The following is a 22,817-nucleotide window of genomic DNA, read 5'->3' as shown; positions in this document are numbered from 1 at the left end:
GTACGGCTGCCTGTTGACCCCGGCATGTGGGAGAGGAACTGGGGCATATCTAGGAACGCCTGTCTCGTTTTGCCAGTCAAGCTGTGCTGATATTTTAGTTGTAATCAAACTTCAAATTCATGAAATTGAACCATCAAGCTCGTAGTGCATGATTATGTTCCGCTCTTTGAACAGGCTTGGAACACATCTAAGTGGTAAGTTGAGTAATCTTTTGCGAATTTTGACTAATTGAACGATGACGGGCATTGTCCAAAGCAACACACAAAAATCTGAAAGAGCAAGACGAATTAACTTACATTACACTATTAATATGCATTCATATCATTTATTCAATTTTCACTGGTGCGGAAGGTACAACAGAGCTAGGCTCCAAATCAAGTACCTCCTTGAGTGTATTATTACGTAGTAAGCACTGTCACTGGGGGTGGTCGTCACTGCCAGAGGGTTTATTGTGAGTTCAGGTTAGTGTAGTGCAGCTTGAAGAGACTGGACCTCCGGTGTAATGTCCTTATCTGAGAAGACTGGAAACATGGGAGAATAACTTCAACTCACTTGTGACACATATTTTAATCAAGGCATGAACCTGGAAAAAATCCCCAGTTTGAGCCAGGATTTGAACCTGGGCCACAGCAGTGAGAGGCGACGGGCTAAACACACTAGGCCACCAGTGCTTCTGTCGATTGACCCGTCAATTTATCAATTGATTGAATTGTTGCCCTTCTTAGTAAGTAGTCATTATATCCAAAAGAATTACTCCTTGAGTTTTGAAAGGCTAGTCAGTTGTGACATGCAATTATGTCATATGTAATCTTTTATAATCTTATACCACCTGAAGTAGCAGAACCCCAATAGACTCCTTTTATCAGAAATTAGATCCGCCACCTGTGAAGATTCTTTAGCTTACATAACACCTAGATATTAGTGCAAGCTAGATTAGGTTAATTAATTAAAAGTATTTAATAAAGTTAAGTATTGATAAGTAAACCACACTCTGAAACATCACACTTTCTTTTTGTAAAATGCAGGCATTTTCTCCTTATACACATGAGCAGACATTCCAGAAGTGGCATTGTGGTAAAGCTGGTGTCTTTTTTCAGTTTCTCTTCATGGTAGTTCAAGTACTGCTGTCCCGATCTCCATTGCCCGAAGGATGTGCAGTGCAAAGGCTTACAAGTTTGAGACATTGGCTGTGACAAGGCCCAGGGAGAATGTACTACAAGTCGAGATGAACAGACCAGACAAGAGGAATGCTATGAACCAGACTTTTTGGAGGTGATCCAGGCATACCCAAGATTTACTGAGGCTGGGTGGTCTATATGCTGGGGTTTCATTAGCCCCTGGCGGCCGGCCTACCCATCAGCTATTTTCCACTGAGCGTCAGCTACTTTTTAAAAAAAAGTTGATTTAAGTTTTATTTGAACTAATAAAATAAAATAACTTTCACCCCCTATTTATCAATCTCCACCACGTATTCTGAAACCCCTATAATTAAATAATAATAATATACAATAATATATAGTTAATTAGCATTTATTGCAGTCAAAAGACTGAATTAAAAATGTCTGTCAGCAGTAAAAGCAACAGCAACAGTTACAATATTGAACCGCACTTCAATGTGACAAACTGATTGAGTCTGTCTGTATTCAGTACAATTGTGTATCTTGTTCTACTTGATCTCAGAGAGTACCCAGAATCGTGAAGCAGGTTGCTAGGTTTGATTTTATGGATTAAATTAATAGCACCTACGTTGCTTAAGGGTCTCTATGCCTGCCATAGTAAGAGCCCGTGGATATGGGATACTTTGGCAAGAGCTCACTTCTGAATACTCTCCACCCCTGTCATATGAAAAAAGTATGAACTGTGTTTGTAAGTATAAAAATATGCTATATATTTTCTAAGGTGTTTTTTTTTAAAGCTCTGAAGAATGCTCCAATTATTATTTTTTCTAGAGTCCTAAAAAGAAAAGGCAAGCACCCTGGAATATCATGGACCAATCCAATGATATTATGCATTTTATGATTTGCAGGGAGATGGTTGAGTGCTTTGATCAGATCTCCAAGGATGGAGATTGTCGAGCTGTAGTTTTGTCTGGAGCTGGAAAAATATTCACTGCAGGCAAGTACAACTAATGTGTTATTAGTGAAACACCAATCAAACATGGTTCGTCCCCCATGTGCCCTTGAAAACAAGATAATAGAGACAAGAAAAAAGTCCTTTGTAGAATGAGAAACAGAAAAAAATATACTACATACTTACTGGCATTCCACTGCTTGTACCACTGGACAATTCTGTTTTACGACTCGTACCACTTTTTGTTGGAGTATGGGACATGTATGGAGGGTATGCTAGGGGTTCAGGAGAATCGTGAGCATTTTAGAACTTTTGTTTGATTTTGTGAATCATAGAATATGCATCCAAACAGAATGGTCAAGCTCAAAGTCATTCAACTACCATTAACACTTTGCACTGAAACCAATTATGTTGTAAGAGTAACAATTTTCAAGCTACTTGTATGCAGGGGGGAGGGCATGGCAGTATTTGGGGATCCTTCAAAAAAAGAAATGATCCACTTTTTGGCAGACAACTGGCTTATGCGCCTGATGTGTGCAAATAATGTTGTGGGTGAACCAGTGAGTGACCGTATCAAGAAAAATGACTGAGCCAGGCTAAACAATTGAAGAAAGGCAAATAGACTCCACCAAAATATTGTAGATAATTCTGATGAAGAGTGTATCTTTAACAAAATTCTTGCAGGTCTAGATTTGATGGACATGGCTGGCGTCCTAATGTCCTCAGCAGACAGTGATGACCCTGCTAGGAAAGCCATCCATATACGTCAAACTATCCTAGCCTATCAGGAATCATTCACAGCTATTGAGAAATGTGAGAAGCCAGTGATAGCTGCTGTCCATTCTGCGTGTGTTGGGGGTGGAGTAGACATGATCTGTGCCTGTGATATTAGACTCTGCACTTCAGATGCTTGGTTTCAAGTCAAGGTGCTTTTAGTTATATTTATAAGATATATAGTTATATGTATAAGATTAACCACACAAATAAGCTCGCCTCCCCTCTCTCAATCAAGCCCTTCCTTTTAAATTCTTTATGGGAACTACTTGAGATACAATGACCTGAAAATATCATTTTTTTAAATAAAATTTACCGTTTCTATGAAAAGAAGGTTGCTTAATTTAGAAATCTGCCATTTTTTCAGGAAGTAGAGCTTGGACTTGCTGCTGATGTGGGGACTCTCCAAAGAATGCCAAAAATAGTTGGCAATGAAAGGTACTGTATCAATCCGCTTCTGACATTTCATAAAAAGTAAAAATAATCAATTACACTAGATGACAAATTAAAATTTAACAAATGTAAATTAATGTGGCTTAAACTCTATTAATGTTCTGTATCCTTTAATATAAACAGTCTTGTTCGAGAACTATGCTACACTGCCAGACGTTTGTTAGCTCATGAAGCAAAAGAAGCTGGACTTGTCAGGTGAACAATAAGTGTCTGTCTTTAAAATTAATACAGGGGAACGTTCATATAATTGACACTTTTAGGACCAAAAAATGTACTTATTTTATGGAGGTGCCTGCTAAGGTTTTCTGTATAGAGGTTGACTGAAGATTTGGAAATCTTCAGTCAACCTGAAGATTTCCAATTGGCACTTTTTCAAAGTGCCAATTTTTTTCAGGCACTTTGAAAAAGTTTTCAAAGTGCCTATAATATAGAGAGCCATTATACACCAGAGCATTCACTGTATAGGCAAATACATCTAATGTACATAATCTATGCCGAATTTCCACAGTGGAATTTACCCAAATCGTGAAAGAGTGATTTCAGCAGCACTGGACATGGCTGCAAAAATAGCAAAGATGAGTCCTGTTGCTGTGACTGGAACAAAACACAACCTGAACTACTCAAGAGACCACCCTGTGGATGCATCCCTCAAATACATTGTGAGTACAGTGGTGCAATATCTATACCAAGTGATCAACCTCTATTGAGTTATCATGCACAAAACACCAGAAACACTTTCCCATTTAAAAATGTACTTTCCCATGTAAATGTGTACTTTTGCGAGAGCGTTGTTTTCACGTCCTCAAAACGCGGGTCAACCAATCAGAGACCGTCACTTCAATAGCCTTAATTCAACGCGTCTGGAGAACGCCAGTCAGCCAATGAAATGATCTTGAAATTTGAGCCTTCGTGATTCCGCGTTCTTCGACGCGACTTGACCAATCACACGGAATCATTCTTATCCAGCAAAAAGGTCAATACAAATAGCCTTCTGTCAACAGATGCAGATTGCCGGTGATAACGATAATTAACGCGGACTAGGGGTCAGAAGAGATCAAATGGAGAAGATGACTTTAGAAAATAAAAGGAGTAGCCTTACATCTTCAAAACTACGTATAGTACTCGAACTTTAACAAGTCATTAAACAAGCTATTTCTAAAACCAACACCAAGGACACTCGAATTGGCTTACCCTAGTAATGACCTTTTTCTTCTTTGCACAGCTCTCCCAGAATCTCTTTTCGCTATACCAAATATGTCATGTCTTTCTGTGAACAATTCACCAAGTGGATATTTTTAGTGTTCCCAGGTCGGACTAATCATACTTGATCTCAATGAACCAAAGACTTGTGATGGCGCGAAACGAAATTGGCGCCCTTTTAGTCCCGTGGCTTGGCTCGATCACGGCTGTATCCAGCCCAAATTTGTCTGCATCCAAATCAAATATTGTTCTTTTTGCCGTCGGTTTCATCCAAGAATGACCCATTCGTATTGTTCTCATTATAAAAAGATACAGGAGAGAAATCTTCTAGCTCACGCTGCACATGATGCCGTGTAACACGAGATCTCAGGGTATGGAATGAATTGATAAACAATTTACTGTTTCAACAGATTCGGATTATACAGCAAATCAAAGTGCGTTTTCGAACGCAGAACGTGCAATCTGTAATATAGGTGAACTCGAAAAATACCATCGTGTTTCAAAGCAATCACATACGGAAAACCCCTTTAATAAAGCAAACCTCTAACTACTGAAACATCTCACCGAAACGTGAAAGAGGAAGATAGTATACAACATCATCATTTATTGCAAGGAGAACGAATAAAAGCCAATCACATTCCCAATCAGTGCGTTTGCAGACGCAACGAGTGTCTAGGATCGATTTACAAAGCTACATAGGCATGGAAAGCCGGTAAAAATTTTAGTGTACTATGTATCTAAAGTGACTAGCCTTTAAACAATATATCGGCGTTTTCTTACTTTGTAAGTCAAGCACGCAAAATGTTTTGTTCATTTCACAGAGATCGGACATAGCCATGCGTTATACTTCTCGATAGACACTCAAGAGTAGGCTTTGAAAACAAACCGGAAACTGTGCGTTTTAAGGACGCAGGCTAGTCAATAGTGTGAAAGAATCTAATTTTCGGTACGAGAAACACATTATGACGTTTGTAATTGGTTGTTAGAAGACGAGGTTGATACAACTTTTTTATTCAAACATCAAAAGCAAGCTGTTATAAGTTGATTTACGTCTAGTTATGTGCTTTAGGAAAGCACCCGACTCCGGGACAGATGGAGCACCAAAGGTTGAGCTCTCTGTTGGTGGTCATATGATATGATTAAAAAACTGCCATCTTGTAAGCTAGGAGATAAGGCCCGAACAAACCGGAAAGTGTGCGTTTTAAAGACGCAGGCTAGTCAATAGTGTAGAAGAATCTAATTTTCGGTACAAGAAACACATGGCGCTTGTAATTGCTTGTAAGAACATGATATAATTTTTCTTGTTCAAACATCAAAGCAAGCTGTTATTAGTTGATTTATAGTTGATTTACGTCTTTAAAGCTAGTTATGTGCTTTTGGTTTGCTTAATTTTGGGTATAAGTTCATAATATTTCCTACATTCATGTCACCTTCCTGGGTTTACATTCAAAGTAGTGGACTACAATTTATTTCATTGAGCATTTTTGTCTATAGTTTGGTGAGCTTGAGTACAAGCAGGGTATAAATAACAATGTCAAGTAATTTATCCCTTAGGATAAAACCAATCGCATGTCTATTAGTGCGTTCGAAAATGCAACGGTCTAGATATTCATGCAAGCACGAGATCAAGAGACAGATATAGGCATGGAAAGCCAGTGAAAATATTATATCCTCGCAAACTTTAAACACCGCCAGATTACTATTTTCCAAAAGTAGTTGTTTATCCGAGAACTAGACATTTTGTTGCCAATAAACAGTGAACAATACGCTCTGAGAATAAAGCCGATGTTCTGGGATGTTGGCGCGTTCTAGAGACCCCTTTTAGGGGTAGCGATGAGTAAGTTCGAGATTTGCCGAGGCGCCGAGACCGCGTTTTAGAATCCGAGCCCGAGACTTTAAGTCAAATTTCGGAATCCGTGTCCGAGCTTTTACTAGCTTGTGTTCGGACATCAGATAACTTGCTCGAGGTATGTCATAAACATTAGTTGAAAAAGAATAGCTAGAGCGGAAAGGCTTAAGACTCGAGACTCGAAAAAGAGGGAAACCCTTAGCAGTAACGACATAAAACAGATCGCGTTTAACAGAGACTCCGAGAACGTGGTACAAAAAGAGGCTCCAAGATCCTAAAATGTCGTGGGGAAAAACGAGACTTCGAGACTTCCGTAAAAACGCCGAGATTCCGACACTTTGCGAAATTTTTGCGAGATTTTCGAAATTTTAAGGTACCCATCGTTACCCCTCACGTATATTACAGATTGCACGTTCTTTTTGCAATTGGTTCCCTCCAAGAATGACCCATCCGTATTGTTCTCATTATAAAAAGATCTTCTAGCTCACGCTGCACATGATGCCGTGTAACACAAGATCTCAGGGTATAACAATTTGCTGTTGTTGCAATTAAATATTGACAGATTCTGATTATACAGCAAATCAAAACGTAGCAAGTGCGTTTTCGAACGCAGAAACGTACAATCTGTAATATAGGTGAACTCGAAAAATACCATCATGTTTCGAAGCAACCACAACTTGAGTAAATAGCCGCGGGTATATGTGCTGGGGCTCCCACGTGCTAACTTTGTCAAGTTGAAAAAATGTAACACCAAGCTGTAATATCCGACTGTCCCTATGCATGAATCTACGATACTGTAGGATGATAATAGGCTAAATTCTTTTAAACAGATTATCTGTTCAAATCTTTTGATTTTTCTCTAGAATTATATTGATGCGCTCTTTTGCTCGACTGGTGCTTGGAATGCTTGTGTGCAAAGAGCAAAGCTCCCTAGCTCGGGCCTTATCTCCTAGCTTACAAGATAGCAGTTTGTTAATCATATCATATGACCACCAACAGAGAGCTCAACCTTTGGTGCTCCATCTGTCCCGGAGTCGGGTGCTTTCCCAAAGCACATAACTAGACGTAAATCAACTTATAACAGCTTGCTTTTGATGTTTGAATAAGAAAGTTTTATCAACCTCGTCTTCTAACAACCAATTACAAACGCCATAATGTGTTTCTCGTACCGAAAATTAGATTCTTTCACACTATTGACTAGCCTGCGTCTTTGAAACGCACAGTTTCCGGTTTGTTTTGAAAGCCTACTCTTGAGTGTCTATTGAGAAGAAAATATAACGCATGGCTATGTCCAATCTCTGTGAAATGAAGAAAACATTTTGCTTGCTTGACTTACAAAGTAAGAAAACGCCGATATATTGTTTAAAGGCTAGTCACTTTAGATACATAGTACACTAAAATTTTTACCGGCTTTCCATGCCTATGTATCTTTGTAAATCGATCCTAGACACTCGTTGCGTCTGCAAACGCACTGATTGGGAATGTGATTGGCTTTTATTCGTTCTCCTTGTAATAAATGATGATGTTGTATACTATCTTCCTCTTTCACGTTTCGGTGAGATGTTTCAGTAGTTAGAGGTTTGCTTTATTAAAGGGGTTTTTCGTATGTGATTGCTTCGAAACACGGTGGTATTTTTCGAGTTCACCTATATTACAGATTGCACGTTCTGCGTTCGAAAACGCACTTTGATTTGCTGTATAATCCGAATCTGTTGAAACAGTAAATTGTTTATCAATTCATTCCATACCCTGAGATCTCGTGTTTCACGGCATCATGTGCAGCGTGAGCTAGAAGATTTCTCTCCTGCATCTTTTTATAATGAGAACAATACGAATGGGTCATTCTTGGATGAAACCGATGGCAAAAAGAACAATATTTGATTTGGATGGCAGACAAATTTGGGCTGGATACAGCCGTGTTCGAGCCAACGGGACTAAAAGGGCGCCAATTTCGTTTCGCGCCATCACAAGTCTTTGGTTCATTGAGATCAAGTATGATTAGTCCGACCTGGGAACACTAAAAATACCCACTTGGTGAATTGTTCACAGAAAGACATGACATATTTGGTATAGCGAAAAGAGATTCTGGGAGAGCTGTGCAAAGAAGAAAAAGGTCATTACTAGGGTAAGCCAATTCGAGTGTCCTTGGTGTTGGTTTTAGAAATAGCTTGTTTAATGACTTGTTAAAGTTCGGGTACTATACGTAGTTTTGAAGGCTACTCCTTTTATTTTCTAAAGTCATCTTCTCCATTTGATCTCTTCTGACCCCTAGTCCGCGTTAATTATCGTTATCACCGGCAATCTGCATCTGTTGACAGAAGGCTATTTGTATTGCCCTTTTTGCGGGATAAGAATGATTCAGTGTGATTGGTCAGGTCGCGTGGAAGAACGCGGAATCACGAAGGCTCAAATTTCAAGATCATTTCATTGGCTGACTGGCGTTTTCCAGACGCGTTGAATTAAGGCTATTGAAGTGACGGTCTCTGATTGGTTGACCCGCGGTTTGAGGACGTGAAAACAACGCTCTCGCAAAAGTACACATTTAAATGGGAAAGTACATTTTTAAATGGGAAAGTGTTCAGAATATTTGCTTTTCACTTGAATTCTGTATGAGATACATTCCTCCATCTAGAAGCCAACCTCTATTAAAAGGTAGTAGAAAAAAATAATGTATCAAGGACCTCAAACATTTTTTCATGTGTTTCAGAGCCCCGAATAAATTAAAGCAAAATCAGTGCCAATAACTATCTCTTGCCTCAAATCAAGCAATGGGGAGTAAGTGCCTATGCTAGCGACGATTCTTAACACATACTATTTCATTATCCCCAGGCAACCTGGAACATGACAATGCTTCAAACAGAAGACATAATGAAAGCTGCCCAAGCCATGATGGCCAAAGAGGAGGCTACCTTCTCCAAGCTCTGAACCAACTACTGTAAATAAATTTGGACATCTTCAAATTTGACATTTATTTAATAAATTTTATTAAACTTTTTTATCTTTATTTACAGAGTTAATAATCATTCTATACTACTTGCTTCAGCAGCCATGTCATGCCTTCCAAAAGGCCATCCAAGTTTTCAACACACATCATGTTAACCTAGAGTGGAATGACGAATTAGATTTGACTTAAAGCTATATGTCTTTTGAATTAGATTCAACAATTACCCTCAAGGTTTTGAATAAGAATTTTCTGGTATATGGTAATCAAATTACCAAACACGAGTAACAAGTAAGTACACAGCTGCTTTGTCTCCTATTATCTTTGTTCTACAAAGGAGTTCTTTTGTCTCTATTCTTCTCGTTCTTTGTGCCGAGATGCGGATATTGTTCATTTGCCCAATCAAATTGCAGCTTGTAAGAGCTGCGTACTGACCCTGAGTAACAGTGTTTGGCGGTGCTTACAAACTAATCTGGTTCAAGTTCGATAATTTACCATTTTGACAAAAAGTGCATAAAATATCAGGCTAGAGTATTGCCAAGCATTGGTAAACACACACACCTGCCAAGGTCTGTTGAGTTTGTTCATTTGTAACATGTCGGTGACCCTCACACAGGACAGAGGTAAGGTATCTTGCGTGGCAACAGCAGATAGCACGAGGAGTGGCTGCCTGGGTTGTGACTTGCTATTGTTCATCATGGCTTGTAGCTCTTTGTCCCCAATATTCACTATTGCATAAAAAAATAATAAAGATTTTACTATGGTTATTTAGCAATAAACATCCACAGATGATATGAATATAAGAATATTGAAAAGGCAAGTAGAATCCCACTGACAATGTTACTTTGTTTTGAATGGTTTAAACTCTCATCCTTTTTAGAAAGTATGGTAGTAAATAGAATTAGCCATCTTTATTGTGTAGGATGTGTGGATTGTATTCTACGTTTATATGATTTTCTCTTTTGCATACAATGAGGTTTAAAAAGCCTACAATGTGGCATGCAAGTTCCAATAGAAGAAATTTTCATACATTAAAAAATCTTAACCTTTTTAATAAGGATAAAGATATCTTCATTAACAGTGTTCCACTGTGTGTGTTTGAAATTACAGTATAGCTTACCTCTTTGCGACTCTGCCGAAGAGTCAACAACATAAATAAAAGCATCAACATTCTGGCAGAGCAGCCTTACTCCGTGGCTCACTTCAACAGTCCTCAAGTCATTTCCATCATCATTATCTTCTTGACCATCAGCTTCTGGCTGGGGTGGAGCTGCTGCCAACAATTTGCTGACCCTGTTTCGACCTTCCCTTGCATTTTGTTCTCTTTCTGCCCTGTTTTAACATTCAACAAAGTGTGAGCCCACAGCAGAGAAGTCAGGAAATGCATGGTACTATCACTGAAATATGGAAGAGAAATGCACAAGAAGTGTGTTGTGATATTAGGAATTTTTGAGGAAAAAAATATAGGAGTTGTATTTAAATGAAAGGTGAGACCTATTTGAAGTGAGAGCCAAAGACTGTTAACACACCTGTATTTCATTAATAAGACGCGAATGCTCCCGCCACAGCCACCTACAACATAATAAAGAGGGGTTTGCCTATTCCTGGGCTGTGCTTTACAATTTTTAGTTGTGTAGCACATGGACAGGGTAAAAACGTTTTCCACTTTTTAATTACCTGTTAGTTGCGTAGAGTGTTATCAGGTTCATTTTGGAGCCACCTATTTTCAAACACACTCCAGAACCAATCCCTGCAAAAACAACGTTCAAAATGGAGTTATGGATATAACAACAAGCCTTGCCTTTTTCAGACAGTGTATCAAAATTATCTACTGCAGCTTAGAAAAATCTGAAATTATAGCATTGGTCAGGATTTACTTCTCTCTCTTCCCTACCTTAAAACACGAACCTACAGTAGCATGGCAAAGTGCATTGACAAAACCTGCTTTACAGCTCAATTCAAGCTGCACATATTCAACTATAAAAACACTTTACCTTCAAATTCCCCTGGAAACATTCCATCCACAGTAGCTGGAGAAATTGTCTTATCCCAAAGGAGTTTCTGTACAAGTTTATGAGTATCTGACTCGAGACCTGGGCCAAACATGACAACTTTTGGAGGGTGTCTTTGAAACATGCTTGCAGGAAGAGTGTGGAGGAGTAGTGATGTGAAGGAGTTCCTCGTTGTCTGTTGTATTTTTTGGCACTCTGGACAGCATCTTAAATATCTAGAAGAAAATACATAATAATAAGGTCTTACAAGTAGGGCTGGTGGGGTTTTATATGCTGAGAAGACATAAGCTTTGAAACATTTTATAGCTGTTTGTGTACAAAAATATATTGATTCAGCAAATGAATATCATTTGTATGTTTTACATCTCTGATCTAGGGTTGAAATTCAAGAACTACATCCAGATTTGCCCCCCCCCCCACACCCACCCTCGTCAGTCTAAAAGTAGGTACAACTATACTTTTTTCTATGGTACTACTGTACTACGCCCCGAAAAACATACTCCCATTCCCCCAAATACAAAGGGAGGGACTGAATTGATATAAAAAACTGCAGCTGCATAGCTCCGTATTGTAGATAATCATACTTACATTTGTTTTGGAGTAAGCTCCGAGTTAGTTTCCAAGTAGGTGTAGGGATATGATCTGTGATTTATAAACTTCCACTTTTGCAAATCGGTCCACAAGAGATTCTCCCACAGTATCTTGTCTTCGCTTAGCATCTTCCAATACTTGCACGTTCTTGCTATTCCACTAAGTGTCTTCGCGTTTAAATACGAAAATATGTACAACTGTAAATTTACCTGAAAAACAAATAGAACCAGAAATATAAATAAAGAAATCGCAATAATATGATCATCATGTGAACTTTGCAAGATCTCGTTAAAATCTCGTATTATTTTTTTATCTTACAAAATAGTATCGCGAAATATTAGTTAATCAGTAGGAATTTATTTACAGGAAGATCGTTGAATCGAAGTTCCATAACGGACGATTCCCTAGTCACAATTTTCTTCTTGAAATCTGTTCTAGCCTTCGAAGGTTGAACGACGACTTCTCGTTGTCTCTCTTCGTGAATAATTTGGTAAAGTTTGGCGATATATCGAATAGGGTATGTCGCCGCCGAAATAAAACTTTCGATCTCCAAACTCTGTGTTTCGGTAACACTCCTCTCTTTCATTATTTGTCAATACGATTGAAAAAGCGACGGCTTTAACCTTCCAAACAATCTCTTGGGTGCTCTGCTATGAATGTGGTCTGAGTACTGGAATTTCTATGTTGTTTATTATAATAGCTTTCGTTGCGACGTAGCTAACACACACGCTGATTCGGCCAGCGTGGCAAGAATGACGTCACTAGTGTCACGGCTATTTTGGTTGAAGGGAAAACCCCGCACGGTCATGATACGCGTTTTTATTTACAATAACGAAAAAATAATAATAAGTAAATAAACGCGTGACACCATTCTATCTGATTCTTTAAAATACATATGGTGGTAGGTGACGAATTTAATTAAAGAAAAAAAAAAGAGCAACCCAGATGGAGTCAAGTTGCATGATTGTTCATGACATGCTATGACATCTTAGAATAGATATAGAAGAAACACACACATAAACTTTTTGTTTTATACAATCAAAAAAAAGTAATTTTAGCAAAGATTGTGTGTGCAATGATGTCAAATGTGTTCTAATCATTATATCTTCTAAACGATTCAGAGCATGTTTTTCCAGTATTTTTATGTACAATAAATTAATTTGTAATTGAGCTCACATGGTTATAGCAGAGTGGATTCATCTTGAATCATTCAATCGCAATCAGGATTTGTCAGTTTCATCATCCGAAGAATCAGGATAATCAAGGCCCAAGCAACTGCTAAAGATAAAACACAAATCATTTGGCAATTTTTTGTGATTTTGAGTTTAATTAGTGGACAAAAGGACAATTTTGCCCTAGAGTAGGTATGCCCTTCCCAGAAAAGTAGAAAGGTAGGGTCTACTAGGGTATAAAATTTTGACCAACTACTATCCCTACTATTTCTTAGGGGATAAAATTCAACCAACTGCTATTCCTAAAAGGGGTGCTTAACATTTTTTTCCAATTCTGCTTTCTCTTAGGGTATAAAATTTAACCAACTGCTTTTCTTAAGGCGGTGTTTAACGCTTTTTTTCTGATTCTGGTGTGAGAATTTATGTTGACCACACCCAAATTACCATCCTTTAGGGTTAAATAGATTTAGGGTTAGATAGATTTCACTGTCTGATATTATTGGAGTTTCCCCCGGGAAAACTCTACAGTGATATAAACTATTTTGGTCTTTATTTAGTTGCTAATAGCCGAATTTGTTGTTGCATGGCCGCCGATAATTCAAATCCATTTCTCGTCTGGGGATAGTGTGTAGTCAATCTTACTACCATGAACAATTAATCGTGCAGTTAATGGTCTATGACAGGACAGTGAAAATATGAAACCCATTGATTGGTTTAGATGGGTGATTGACAATGCACTATTCCCAAACAAGACAAGGATTTGGCTATAAAACTTTAATTTGATTGGGAAAGAAAACAATACCTAAACGCGACACAAAGAATTGAAAGTAGAGGGAAAAGAATACTTAGTATGTACATCAAAGATAATGGAGGAAAAAAACTATGCGCAGTATTTAGCAAACTTTTGTTTCATTTGAGTGGACCTTGCACCCAGGGTCACTTGCGGTCACAAAATATTTCCTTAGCCATTCCTACAGGCTTATTTCAATTTATGCTTATCATAATCAAAAACCTACTGTATGTAGTACCTTATTGGACTTTTTGTCACAGTGGTTGAAGCCAAGCAGTTTTCAGGAGTGACAATTTTTACTTCTTTATCACACTTCTGCAAATTTTAAAATGAAGAATGTTCCATGTCAAACCAGCAGTATAGTTATATAGGAAAAGTATTATTGTAGATATGAAAGAGTGGAGGAACCCCTGGTGTATAAAAACATGTCCTTATTACAGGGTACATGTATGTCCATTAAAAGAACTGTAGAGTAGGTTTAGATGAACAAAAAATGCATGGAGCATTCTGTTATTTGTTACTTTCAAGGTGTCTTTATAACAGAGTTCTACTTACAGGTTTGATAGGAAAAAAATGACTTTGTATGTCTGCCCAATTAGCAACTTGCACAAATGGCATAAAGGTTAATTGAATATACTGTACTCTACCTCCTGGTCTAGAATTGCTGTGCATATTTTCTTTGGAATACTTGGCCCACAGGTGGCACTGCCTGCCAACTTTCTCTTGCTTACATAACCCCTAGCTTGCCATGGGATCCCTGTGGTATTAGGATCTAGTTGGTAGACCTTGGATACAAATCTGAAGCACATAAATGACAGATGTCAATCAAAAACATCTGGTGAACAGATATTAAGGCAATTGAAAAATGCATAAATTACAGATGTCAATAAAAACAGTATCTGGCCAACTTGTATCCTGTATTTTTCTTTCCCAAAGGCACATCAAACCAAGGCCTGAAGAGGTGGATAGGATAGGCAGATATCCTCTCAGCAGAGTCAGAATTCCACAAAGAAATGAAATGATATAAAGGCATCTGCCTGTTGTACTTCAACAAATAATTGTACAACAAAAGATCAAATGGAGTGGTACTTCAAATCAATGAATGGGCAATTCCACGTGAAAAGTGTTAAAATCAATAATTTTCACGTGATTTAGAGTGAATTATTGCCTCTAGTGCATTATATACATATTGGAGTTTGTAAAAAAATTTTTTGCTGCGCTGTACTCAGGGGGGGGGGGCACTTAGTACATAGGTGTACTTTATTCATCAAGAAAACAACTTGCCACATTGAACATTTCAAGCAATAAAATCATGCATGAAAAATGTTTTCAGCCAAAAACAAAAACATTGCTATAAATACTTTACTTCAAACAATTTGTGTATCAATTAATATTTTATCAAAATGATTCCAATAAATAAATATTGAGATTCCAATTTTTGTCACGGACGTTACGTAACGTCCGTGACATTTTGTTCATATTTTTACCTTAATTGAAAAACTAATGGAAGAATAAAAAGATCCTTCCTGCTGGTAAGTTATTGGTACTAGGGATACACAATTATGGATATAAAACATCAGTGTACTGTAACCTTCAAAGACCACATGAAGCCAAAGTTTGTCACGGATGTTACGTCACGGACGTTACAGTTTCGACATTCTTCTTAAGTCTCAATTTTGAATGGGAAAATCATTGTTGATGTACAGGCTTGGCTAACAAAAAAACTAGGCTGTTTTGATACATAAATGCCTATTGAACAACAAAATGTGTCAATCACCAAAAAGTCAATTTCCTACCCTAAATGGATGAGATAAACAGCCAAAGAGTGTTCAAAGTACAGTAGGTTGTCTGATGTCACTTGGAGACTCTCTTGAATCTACTGACAATCTTGAAAAGTTTCTCAACATCAGAAAGTTCTGGAATGGCAAATGGTCCACTAATAAAACTAGGGACAGTCACCGGACCATAAAATATGGTTGAGACGTGAACCTTGGCCACATCTTCCCTTCTTGGCCAGTGAAAAGTGGTTGCTCCGACTTTGTACAAGAAACTTGAAGTTAACTTGTGTTGCAGTGGCATCCAGTACTCAACCAATGTAAAAGTTCTTTACATAATCTACGGCATAGTATTCCCCTTGTTGAATGGGCAATTGTGGGATGGGTGAAACCCTTTCTGGTGTAGCTCTTGAACCATCAGTATGCGGTATGCAGAGATGTCTTGCTGGGTAACCATCTTGCACTTGGTTGCAAGACATCTTGCATATATACAAGTAAATACACCACAGTCAAATGAAATCACCTGTTGGGGAATCTCATAAGGCTTATTGGTATAAAAAGACCACTGGTCTATGGTGATTGACTTGTCTACTTCTTTAAGAAAAAACATCATCTTGTCTACCTGCGTAGTTGCTGTCGGCTTGCTATAATTCTGGGGCAAACTGTCAATGATAACGATGGTCTTCTCTTTTGGAAGTACTACTCCCAGGAACCAATGCTCACTGTTTACTGGATTGCAAGGAAACAACACCATATTTTTCTCAAGTAGATTGCCCTTTCCCTTCAGAAGCTCTTCCAACTTCTTGTTTTCTACACCTCTCTCAAATTCTTCCCATCCAAATACCTCCACATTAGTGCTTTCACTTTTGACGATTTTCAGATAGGAGTCAATCACAAAATTTGAGAGCCATTTCATCTTATCTTTAGGCAGTTTTCCCTCCATTTCCTTCAGGTCCCGCATGTTGATTAATGGGTCACCCTCAAATTCAACTCCCTCACCTATTATCAGCCGTACCAGAGTACTAGTACATGGGTTACACTCAAATTCAACTCCCTCACCTATTATCAGCCGTACCAGAGTGTAACTCATGTACTAGACATGAGTTACACTCAAATTTTGTACAATGTTCCTTTAGATTGTTCTTAATCTCTTCCGGCAACCCAAGCTGAATCAGGATATCACCACCACTGCCTTGAGAAAGAGTATCATCATTGCTATCATGAGTAGAGTCACCGTCCTCATTCATTTCACATATCTCCAAGTCACTATCAATGTCCCTGTCCATGTCACTCTCTGTATCACTACCCTCGCTGCTTTCATCAGTGGCCACACTTCCACCACTCTCATCACCTGAACTCTCACCCCAAGGTATATCTTGATTTCCATGCAAATGGATCACTTTATGGGGAGAAGGTTGACTTGAATATAGGCGACAGTGCAGACTAGGTCCCTCACTCGGCTCCAAGCAATGGATCTTTGCTATACCAGGTATAGGCTTTGCCTCTAGAAAGCAATTATCAAGTTTGATGCTAGCTTTGATTATATCTGCCTTGAGGAAAAGATGAGTAGAGATGGCAGTACACATTGTATTAGCAACTTTGGCAAATTCCTCAGAATTCCCCACTCTGTGCACTTGTCTAGATGACACTGCTGTCCACACGACCCTTTTGACAGTCCCTCCTAATCCATCAACTACCCCTTTTCCATGCGATGATGCGAAAAAATACCAATTGATCTTGACGCCGTTTTGTTGCAGTGTTTGGTAAACGTTTTGCATGTACCTGTTCTTAAATTGGGAGCTGGGACCATCTGAAAAGATATCAACACTTGCAACCTGTGGGAACATCTCTATTACCAAAGTATTAATAGTATAGTCCATGAAGACTGCTATTGATTGCTTGTCATGGTTGTGATCATCGGTGACCATAACATGGGAGTTACAGGTTGTGTCAGTGTTGGCTGAATCTTTTGCTCACATGGCTACTGTGAACAATGTCACCTGTTCTTGGCACCAATGCGGTGATTGGATTTCATCCTGGTGCTGGCATGTGTAATTTTCTGAGAAATCTACTTGTACAACTGTTTCATTTTCATTTAAGTTGGCAAAACGGTCTTCAAAAAAGGCTGATTGCTTCCTCTTGATGAACACATGCTCTAAAAAGCTAGGGATTTTCTCACTCAGACAATCTAGGGCCTCTTCTACAGTTCCCTCCTTGATTGTTTTCTGCATTTTTGTTACAGTTTTAGGCTTGCCCTGTTTTGTGTCTATAGTGTTAGTAACCCTTTCCCATTGACTCCACTTTATAACATCATCTAAAGGGGCATCTTCTTTAATGCCATCCAGCCAGTTGGGACAGATGACACATTTCCCCATCATGCAATCCTCTTTGCCACTGTCACAAACAAATTGGTTGACAAATGATCCAGAATATGCTGGAAAGCTGGAAACCTTCTTACTAAGACAATCACAAAGACACTTCACATTCTCATGGTGCATGCAAAGACAGACTTCTCTTGGCATTGAGGACTGCAGCAAAACATTAACTGGCCGCAGTGAGCTAAATTTACTTAGACCTATCTTTATACTAGGATGCTCTCTCTGAAACAATCCAAATGTTTCTTTTAAAGACCATATCAAATGTCTCTTTTGAAGTTTGGATTTCTTGCCATCCTTCCTGACGATTACAAATTCATGTTGTCCTTAGGCCTGACGGGAGATTGAGTCCAGTAAATAGAACTTCTCTACGCTTTCAAACGTAAACTCATCGATTTTGTTGTTGCCTGAACTGCATGATTTCTGCTCTTTCAATGACACACCAGCAGATTTTGCAAGTTTTCGAACAACTGCACTTCTTTTTCTAGGGCTGTGTGGGAGATGTGGTGTCACCTTGTGAACTGCTTTTCCTAATGCTTGGGGGGTCTTGTAAGCAGCCTTGATGTCATTTAAATTATGCTGAACTGGAGTAGAAATTCCTTTGGCAGCTTGCCTTTTCAATAATCGATGTAACCTCACTCTCTCTGTGCCTTTGATTCTCTGCCTTTCGGCCTCCAGTGGACTCAAAGTCTTTTTTCGACTCTCGCATTTCCTTTGCCTATCTTTAGCTTTATACGCTGCAGATTTAGCTGGATTTGCTCTAATTCCTTGCCTGTACTTTCAGTTACTTTCTGCTCCACTAAGGGATTTTTTGAATGGATTTATTTTGAGTGAACAAACATGTACTTTAGCAATGGCATCCAAAATAGCCTGGTCAGCAGTATTCCCGTGAGTACCATGCTCAGGTGCATGAGCAAAAGATCAGAACTGCTGAACGCAAATATGGCTGTCATTTATGATAACTTAATGCTCCAATTATATCACATATTCTTTTTAGCTAAAGCTGTAAAAGTAAACAGATCGCCAAATTTTGGTTAAAACTCACATGCTGTAACGTCTGTGACATTCATTGTAACGTCCGTGACAACACTTAACAAAAGCTGCTGAATTAGTTATAACAAAAATGAAATAAATAACTTTATAGTTAGCAAGCATGTTACCCAGGCTGACACTTCTGAGGTGTTTTTTTATGAAAAAGATTGAAAGTTTACAGGAATCGAGGTTTTATCTGAATGTAATAGAATATTGGTTGTTTTCATGTAACGTCCGTGACATTAATTGTTCTGTCACCAAAAAGGAAATTTTAGAAATCTCTACTACTCATGTAATACATTAAAATGCTGATCCATTTATGTATTAAAGTAAAGCCAAATAAATTGTGTTAAAATATTTTTTTCAACATGGAAAATTGTGTCTGAATGTAACGTCCGTGACGGTGGAATTGCCCGAATATATATTCCCGACTCAATCCACTCTTATAAATGAATTTAAAAACGTACTGCCAACCTTTTGTATTCCTTCTCCAGCTCTTCAACACATTCCTCAAATTCTTTAATTTTGTAGTCTGGATATTTGTGTTGGCGTGCACCAGATAACTGCTGCAATTTTATAAGAAATACCTTTGGTTAGCTTGGAAACACATACCATCCTTATGCCAACATCATAATAATACAACATCAGTACTGAAAGATATGATATCATTTGGATTTTTTTTGGAAGCAATTTTCCTAACCTTTAGGTTATGAAAATAAGGAACGGCGCCTCTATTTAAGTATCTTTAGTGTATTTTCCAAATTTCTCCAATAAATATGTATCCCTTTACCAAAGATATAAGATTTCTATCACTAATATAATTTAAAGGAATAGCCAGGGTGTTTTTAAGAACAAAAATAATTGCCGGAAAAAAAACAACATCTAATTTGCAATGCAGTACCCACTTGAAGGCAATAACCAATTTCTTGCTTGATGCCAGGGATCCATTTCTTCACATCAGAAGCAGAATGCAGAGTGTTCTAGGACAGCAAGGGCTTATATTAGGATAGTGAGAGTCAAGGTAAGCCAAGTGTACAATTTTACTTCGTCGGCATGCTCAACCTTTCACTTTAGTTCAGACCAATCTGGACTTGTAACTTACAAGTGATGGCCTTTTCGGTCTTTTTTCTTGTTCCTCTGCAATAAAAGAAATGTTTTAACGCATGGAGATTCTCTCAATCTTTATATAGACCACATGACTCGTAGCTTTTGAGTCATATCTACCTTTCTGATGCTTTTCTAGCAGCATTCGATTGAGTCCCACAAGCTTTTTCTCACAATTTCTCGCCATTTTGAATTTCAACCTGAGCTGAGGTGTGACTGCGGGCTCACTATAGCGATAAAATCCCCGTAATTATATAATATACCATTGCAATTTTTACAGAATATCGATGAACAATGTAGCTTTTATATTCGTCTTTGTGTCCTTTTTTATTTATAAAATAACCCTCACTAGAATATTCTTGTTCTTAGAATTTATTTTGTTTTCGGGTCCCCTGTGTCCCACTAACAGTGTCTGGTGGATTATGGGATAGGTCGAAGCTTTCGAGCGGTTACCAATTCGTTCTCTCGAGTGACGACCTTACTGCAAGATGGTGAGTGGAACTATAACGAGTTTTAAATCCTATTCCATCGTATAAATAAACCCGAATTCTGCGTAATCCATAACACGGCGACATTGCCATAATATCGCTTCTCCATTCGACGGCCTCATTCTTTACATGTGGTCTTAGTTTGGGTATATTTTCATCACTCTGTGATCACAACTTGTTTTCAGTTGGTGGAAAATTTCTGTCACTTGGTATTTTAAAAAAAACAGTGTATTTTCTACAATAGATTTCTAGTGAGACACTTTTTATCATTTTCTGTTAAAGTTTAGATCTTATAATCTTAAATAAGCGTTCACAGAGACACAGTTATAGCTGTTTTCCTATTTATTCTTATTGTCTGGTCTCTTGAATTTTTACACGGATGCGATGGAAAACGAGCGTGCTGCTGATTTTTACTTTTAAAATCTCATTTGTTCGCCTCTTTACATATTGATATTCATGGATAAACTGCGTATTTCGATTTATTGTTATAACTGTCATGATGCCTTTATATCCTGTTGTATGATACAGTAGATTCACATTGTCTAATAATGTTTGTTTCATATAGACCAAGGGAACGTCCAGCTTTGGTAAGCGCCATAATAAATCACACACCCTGTGTGTACGATGTGGCCGCAAAGCCTATCACATCCAAAAGAAGCGTTGCGCGGGGTGTGGATTCCCATCAGCTCGTCTGAGGAAATGTAAGTGAAATATGGATGCTTTCCCTACATATTCTATAGTATTTATTAGTACTACTTATGCCTACCCTAGGTACCAGAGCCTCTAGACTTCTCTCGTCCAGTGATGCTCAGCCAAAATGCCGAGACAAGCGAAGAGAGGAGGCTCTGGACGGGAGAGTAGCTTTTTTCAGTTCCAGAAATACAGATTTTGTATTCTACAGCTGATTGGTCAACGAAATTGTCATAGTAACATAACACCATATTCGGTCAATATCCCCATATTTGGGATTAGCTTGAAAAACATGGTTGTTTTGCAAAGGTTGAAAGTTCAGCTGTTCGATCACTTGTAGTTGGTTTGCTTACCACAAGTACACATATAACGGTCCTTGATTCTCCTTATTGTTTTCGGGCTCAAGCTGCAGGGATCTTACAGTTTGTACCAAAAATTGATTTTTTTGCAGTTCTTTATCAATAATATGGTCTCTATATGATACTCTTTGTTTCATTGTTTTGTTTGTATATTGTTATCTACTTTATCTCTGTTGTGATTTTATCTTAAGGGGCAGAAACTCGCAAGGGACCTGGTCCCATTTGTGCTGACGCTTTTGGTTTATACTAAATAATGTCAAAAAAACTTAATCTGACCATTCCTTTTAAAAAGTGGTATTCTCAATCAATCAATCTTCCAATAATTTCATTTGTTGTACTGTTCAAATGTTTTTTACTGTATCTGCTTTATGGTTTCACTGATCTTGTTGAGTACACTTTATCTAATTGGGCTATTTTATTTTTCATACAATGTTCCATACATATGTAAATCTGTATATTGGGGAAGCTTATAATGACCTTGCTTCATAATTTTCATTGATTTGCCTTCAGATTTTAAAATTGAGAACCTACTTGCACCTCAATCTGAGCAAACAATGCGAAACACTTGGAGAAGAATTAGTGAAACATTAGTGCTAAAGCATTTGAGGGAACCAAATGCTTTAGAGTCTGCAGGGTCAATCAATATCATCTTTCATATGTGTAATATTAAAACAAAAATAATAATACCATCAAGAATGCCAGTTTTGGGATGATCAGAGAGGTGACTTTTAACAGGTTAAAGCGCACCAAAGCAAACCAAAAACTGGAACAGCCACTTAGTAAACATGACTGGGAAATATGTACCAAATTCAAGGGATATCAAATTCAATTCTAGTTCTTGTTAGCAGAGTTCTACTGCATGTGTTTAATGATGGCCTCTCTCTTTCCATAGTTAACTGGAGCATGAAGGCCAAGAGAAGGACCACCACTGGCACCGGTAGAATGCGCCACCTCAAGCTTGTCTACAGACGCTTCCAGAATGGTTTCCAGGAAGGCACACAGGCCAAGTCCCAGAAGAAGAATGTAGCTGCGGCACCGCAGCCAGCCCAAGCATAGGACTTGTGTAAAAATACTTAATAAAATCTCATCTGCAAAAGGTCCATATACTGTCTTCCTGTCCTTGTTGAGTGGTTAAACCTAAT

General features: G+C 38.2%; 3 protein-coding genes across 9 annotated transcripts; 2 read left to right on the top strand and 1 right to left on the bottom strand.

Moving 5' to 3' along the window:
- Positions 1 to 58: 58 nt before the first annotated feature.
- On the top strand, positions 59 to 9,484 carry LOC5509838 (delta(3,5)-Delta(2,4)-dienoyl-CoA isomerase, mitochondrial). Of its 2 annotated transcripts, XM_032378828.1 has the most exons (9): positions 59 to 194; positions 1,098 to 1,272; positions 2,027 to 2,115; positions 2,755 to 2,996; positions 3,212 to 3,282; positions 3,421 to 3,492; positions 3,806 to 3,956; positions 9,176 to 9,281; positions 9,358 to 9,484. In XM_032378828.1, exons 1-8 carry the CDS (start codon positions 149 to 151, stop codon positions 9,269 to 9,271), a joined length of 942 nt encoding a protein of 313 aa, XP_032234719.1. In that variant the 5' UTR covers positions 59 to 148; the 3' UTR covers positions 9,272 to 9,281; positions 9,358 to 9,484. The 2 variants fall into 2 exon arrangements, with proteins under 2 accessions (XP_032234719.1, XP_032234718.1); XM_032378827.1 differs by lacking the exon at positions 9,358 to 9,484 and having other exon boundaries at positions 9,176 to 9,350.
- Positions 9,301 to 20,489, bottom strand: LOC5509813 (F-box only protein 4). Of its 6 annotated transcripts, none has more exons than XM_032378822.2 (8): positions 14,091 to 14,167; positions 13,067 to 13,168; positions 11,888 to 12,099; positions 11,282 to 11,514; positions 10,965 to 11,037; positions 10,408 to 10,619; positions 9,849 to 10,015; positions 9,301 to 9,446 (listed from the first exon to the last, which is right to left on the bottom strand). In XM_032378822.2, exons 2-8 carry the CDS (start codon positions 13,088 to 13,090, stop codon positions 9,372 to 9,374), a joined length of 996 nt encoding a protein of 331 aa, XP_032234713.2. In that variant the 5' UTR covers positions 13,091 to 13,168; positions 14,091 to 14,167; the 3' UTR covers positions 9,301 to 9,371. The 6 variants fall into 6 exon arrangements, with proteins under 6 accessions (XP_032234713.2, XP_032234715.2, XP_001630330.1 ...); XM_032378824.2 differs by having other exon boundaries at positions 13,067 to 13,165; positions 14,091 to 14,143; XM_032378826.2 differs by lacking the exons at positions 9,301 to 9,446; positions 9,849 to 10,015; positions 10,408 to 10,619; positions 10,965 to 11,037; positions 11,282 to 11,514 and adding exons at positions 14,500 to 14,650; positions 19,509 to 19,600; positions 19,940 to 20,014; positions 20,137 to 20,171; positions 20,259 to 20,489 and having other exon boundaries at positions 11,963 to 12,099; positions 13,067 to 13,165.
- Positions 20,490 to 20,551: 62 nt separating this feature from the next.
- Positions 20,552 to 22,777, top strand: LOC5509814 (probable 60S ribosomal protein L37-A). The gene is made up of 3 exons (XM_001630246.3): positions 20,552 to 20,629; positions 21,192 to 21,327; positions 22,568 to 22,777. Exons 1-3 carry the CDS (start codon positions 20,627 to 20,629, stop codon positions 22,729 to 22,731), a joined length of 303 nt encoding a protein of 100 aa, XP_001630296.1. The 5' UTR covers positions 20,552 to 20,626; the 3' UTR covers positions 22,732 to 22,777.
- Positions 22,778 to 22,817: the final 40 nt, after the last annotated feature.

The sequence above is a fragment of the Nematostella vectensis genome, chromosome 1 (assembly GCF_932526225.1).
Source record: "Nematostella vectensis chromosome 1, jaNemVect1.1, whole genome shotgun sequence".
Classification (NCBI taxonomy): domain Eukaryota; kingdom Metazoa; phylum Cnidaria; class Anthozoa; order Actiniaria; family Edwardsiidae; genus Nematostella; species Nematostella vectensis.
The sequence above is the reverse complement of the archived record's forward strand: the minus strand, read 5'-3'. Positions and strand labels throughout refer to the sequence as shown.

Excerpts from the sequence above, each read along its gene's own strand:
- LOC5509813 (XM_001630280.3), bottom strand. The coding sequence starts at position 12,476 with ATGAAAGAGAGGAGTGTTACCGAAACACAGAGTTTGGAGATCGAAAGT. Across the intron at positions 12,100-12,254 it reads TTCGATTCAACGATCTTCCT|GTAAATTTACAGTTGTACAT; the intron begins GTAAATAAATTC and ends TTTGTTTTTCAG. Across the intron at positions 10,016-10,407 it reads TTCGGCAGAGTCGCAAAGAG|TGAATATTGGGGACAAAGAG; the intron begins GTAAGCTATACT and ends TTTATGCAATAG.
- LOC5509838 (XM_032378828.1), top strand. The coding sequence starts at position 149 with ATGATTATGTTCCGCTCTTTGAACAGGCTTGGAACACATCTAAGTG. Across the intron at positions 1,273-2,026 it reads ATGAACCAGACTTTTTGGAG|GGAGATGGTTGAGTGCTTTG; the intron begins GTGATCCAGGCA and ends TATGATTTGCAG. Across the intron at positions 2,997-3,211 it reads ATGCTTGGTTTCAAGTCAAG|GAAGTAGAGCTTGGACTTGC; the intron begins GTGCTTTTAGTT and ends CCATTTTTTCAG.
- LOC5509814 (XM_001630246.3), top strand. Across the intron at positions 21,328-22,567 it reads ATCAGCTCGTCTGAGGAAAT|TTAACTGGAGCATGAAGGCC; the intron begins GTAAGTGAAATA and ends CTCTTTCCATAG.